We start from the raw sequence: 4,075 nt of genomic DNA, 5'->3' as shown, positions 1-4,075 counted from the left end.
ATTTTTAATCTATAATCTTCTCTTCCCATTGTTTTTGAGTTAGGTGCTGTGAACAGATTTGTCCTCCCTCTCATTTATTTATTCTGTGTCACACTAGTTTTCTCTTATCCCAGAAATGTGGGAAGTGGAAGGCAATGGAAGATGGGGTGATGAGAATCTTCTGGTAACTGTGCGTACACTCATGTAGACTATCTTTGAAACATTTTTTGGTTGGGTTTCGCATTTCCCAAATTGCTGTCTTCAGTCCAAAGCTCTCTCCTGAACTCAACCAGCACAATCATTCACTTAACAAATATTTATTTAGTGTCAGCAACACGCCAAGCAGTGTGTATCCACAATGGTCTCCATAACACGTCTCCTTGGATGTCCAGCAGGCACTGTAAACTCTGAACCACCCATGCTAACCTTGTGTTTCCTCCCATGCTCCTGTCACAATGACTAGTGCCATGAGCCACCCTGAGGCTCAGGCCAAACATCCGGGCATTTTCCTCACCTGTCCTCTCTCCCTTCATCCAACCGACTCTCAAGTGCCAGAAAATATACCTTTTTAACATCTCTCAAATTTTCCACTTTTCTCCATCTACCCTCATTCAGGCTTCCTTTATCCCTCACTAAAGTATTAACAAATGCCTTCAAACTGTTCTCTCTCATCCTATCTTAGCCTTTTTTCCTCTGTCCCCCACACTGCATAGGGCCAGGCAATCCTTGACAGCGTGTCATTAAAAGGGCTGGGGTTGAAGATCATCATCTCCGTTTCACAGATGAGGAAAAGAGGCTCTGGAAGTTAAATAACTTGCCCAAGCGATATTTTTTAATGGCAAGGCAGGTCAGATCACACCCTCTGTTTAACCTCTAAGGGCATTAATTTTTTTTTTTTTTTTTTTTTAAGACAACATCTCACTGTGTCGCCCAGGCTGGAGTGCAATGGTGTGATCTCGGCTCACTGCAACCTCCGCCTCCCAGGTTCAAGCGATTCTCCTGCCTCAGCCTCCCGAGTAGCTGGGAATATAGACACCCGCCACCACGCCCAGCTAATTTTTATATTTTTAATAGAGAAGGGGTTTCACCATGTTGGCCAGGATGGTCTTGATCTGTTGACCTCATGATCCACCCGCCTGGGCCTCCCAAAGTGCTGGGATTACAGGCGTGAGCCACCGCGCCCGGCCTCTAAGGGCATTAATTCTAACGATAAAATACAAGCTCTTCAGTAAGGCATATGAGGGTCCTCCGTGCCTAACTGTCCAGCCTCCTTTTTGCCCTATGCTCCTTTTATTACCAGGCTTTAGAAAAATACCTGCTATTTCCTTTGCCTGGGCCACTTTTCCCCCCAACAGACTGAGCTTAGCTGTATCTTTCTTCAGGAACCCTCCCCTGACTGCCTAAGACTGAGTGAGGAGCCCTGCTTATGGTTCACGTTTCAGTCTAATGGCAGAAGAACTTATCACACCTTTTTTATTTTGTATTCCCCTACCTGCTTCAGGGAGGACCTGTAATACATTTCCATTACTGTCATATTCTGCATTTCCTGCTGGGATCACTTGACCTCCTAAATTTTTTTCTCAATTTGCATACATTAGATCAACTGTTTGTGCTGTACAGTTCTTCATCACACGCCCACCATTACAGTGTCATACAGAATCATTTCACTGTCTGCAAACTCCCTTGTGCTCCATCTCCCCCAACACTCCCTCCCCTGCACCATGCCACAGTTTAACTGCCTATGGACTTGACGAGCTCTCTCTCTCTCTCTCTCTCTCTCTCTCTCTCTCGGGTTCAGGATCTGTTCTGTTTAACCTGGTGTCCCCCGCCTGAGACAAAAATGCCCAGCCCTCTGAGGATGCTCTACAAATATCTGTTGAATGTCAGAACTACAAACTTGTGGTGCATCTACAGGTTAAACCTTGTCCCTGAGTGGCAGTGGTGCTAGTGAATTAGTCACTCTGATGCCCATGGCAGCCCTTTCCACAGCTCCAGTTCGCTCCCAGGCCCCCACTCTGCTGTCTCCTCCTGGATGGCATGTGCTTGTCCAAATGCATGTAGCTCCGAGAGGACTAAGTCACTCAAACGCCTGCCGGGCTCGGGAGGAAGGAATCGTGACAGGAATTGCTGCCCAAGAAATGGGAAAGGGGACCAGCCCCTCGGGGAAGGGAGGCTGCATAACAGGGAGCGACACTCGCAGCAGAGAAGAAAGGGCGGCGGGAGCTCGAAAAGCTTTAGTTGGGAAACCCCACCTAAAACCAACCTGCTTACTTGTCAGTGTTTTATTTCTGTTCTTTTTTTTTTTTGAGACAGTCTCACTCTGTCACCCAGGCTGGAGTGCAGTGGTATGATCTCGGCTCACTGCAATCTCTGCCTCCCGGGTTTGAGCAGTTCTCCTGCCTCAGCCTCCTGAGTAGATGGGAATACAGACGCCACCACGTCCAGCTATTTTTTTTGTATTTTTAGTAAAGAAAGGGTTTCATCATGTTGACCAGGCTGGTCTCAAACTCCTGACCTCAAGTGATCCGCCCACCTCAGGCTCCCAAAGTGCTGGGATTCCAGGGGTTGAGTCACTACGCCTAGCCTTAAATGTCAGTTTTAATACTAAAAGTCCAGCATCACCATGAGGCTGTGAATCAAGGCACTCTCTGTGTACTGCTAGGCAGGCTGGGTTAGGACTTGGCCCTGAAAGTCTAGTTAGTCCCTGCTTGGAAATCTGCCTTTCTAGTTCCTATGACTTTAGAAGGAGTTGGGAGAACTCCAGAGCTGTGGGTGGAGGGGAGAAGCTCCTGATAAGTGAACCATCAGAGCCTGAACAATGGCTTCCTCTGTGCAGCTGGCTCTGCACCTGGTGCCTGCACAGGGCCCTCTGTGCTTTTGTCCTTCCGCACACAGTGATGTCCACACACAGACGAGACTTATAAATACCCTCCAAAGGAGAAGTGAAATCACTGACCAGTTCTCCTTTTCTCTGCTTAGCTGGAGCCCAGCAGCTGAGAGCAACTGGTACACACTCACATTCCTCAGTAGAGCGGCGCAACCCACTTTCATTATTTTATGGTTGGGAAGTTTTTGGCAAACATCCTGTTTAGGATGAAATGGGACTCAGACTGACTCTCAGGGGCTAAATTTACTGCCTAGAAACTTCAAGCAAATGAAAAGAGAAAGCAAAGGAAAGGACAGGGCCTATGAGTGCATCATTCACAGAAACGGAACGCTGGAGTCTTCTGGAAGGGAGCATTTTACCTGTACGTAGAAGGTCCTGGAGCTTGTTATTATTTCAAACAGGTTGTCCCTCATTAGGAGATCACTACACAGAGAAAGAGAAAGAATGTTATGGCTTGCTGACATACACACAGAGGACTTGATATGTCCTGTTAAGACCCCAGTGCCCTCTACCATAAAAAAGGAAGATGGGTGGGAGGTGGTTCCAAGCCATTCTTCCTTCAGCTCCTGCCTTGAAAAACACTCCAGGGGTTGCCTCTAGCTTCATTTCCCAGAGGGTCTCAGGAGGCTTTGCCATCCAGATGGACCCTCCCCAGGCCCCTCTCCCACCAGCAGTTCTAACAAGCTCCTTTCCCTCTAAAACCTCCTGCCTAATATCCAACCCCCCGACCACCATCTCCTACAGTTTCCTTCTTTCCTGCCTCCCTCCTTCCCTCTAAGGTATATGAGGTGCTTTGTGGGAAGCACTGTTTCGGGTGCTTTTTTGCAGATTATTTCATCTAATCTCCACAACAGCCCTGGGGGGCACTTAAGACTTCCCCCATTTTACAGATAAGGAAACCCAGACCCATACTCAGAGTCAGAGCTTAAATGACTCCTCCAAGTTACCAGAGATTTGGAACCCAGGTCTGACTCCAGAGTCTCTGCTTTATTTATTTTTTTATTTTTTTTGAGACAGAGTCTCGCTCTGTTACCCAGGCTGGAGTACAGTGGTGCAGTCATGGCTCACTGGGACTACAGGCACATGCCACCACTCCTGGCTAATTTTTGTGTTTGTCATAGAGACATGGTGTTTCCATGTTGCTCAGGCTGGTCTTGAACTCCTGAGTTCAAGCAATCTGCCTGCCTCAGCTTCCCAAAGTCCTGGGAT

At 47.7% G+C, this 4,075-nt stretch overlaps 1 protein-coding gene across 1 annotated transcript in view; it reads right to left on the bottom strand.

Moving 5' to 3' along the window:
• PLEKHA2 (pleckstrin homology domain containing, family A (phosphoinositide binding specific) member 2) overlaps window positions 1–4,075 on the bottom strand; it is an 82,183-nt gene that overhangs the window by 11,832 nt on the left and 66,276 nt on the right. The window contains exon 10 of the mRNA XM_011993356.1: window positions 3,226–3,289. Coding sequence (XP_011848746.1) covers window positions 3,226–3,289 — 64 coding nt within the window. The remainder of the gene's footprint in view (window positions 1–3,225; window positions 3,290–4,075) is intronic.

Source organism: Mandrillus leucophaeus, unplaced genomic scaffold (genome assembly GCF_000951045.1).
Source record: "Mandrillus leucophaeus isolate KB7577 unplaced genomic scaffold, Mleu.le_1.0 Scaffold111, whole genome shotgun sequence".
NCBI classification, from domain to species: domain Eukaryota; kingdom Metazoa; phylum Chordata; class Mammalia; order Primates; family Cercopithecidae; genus Mandrillus; species Mandrillus leucophaeus.
Note: the sequence above shows the minus strand (reverse complement) of the source record. Positions and strands in the feature narration are given on the sequence as shown.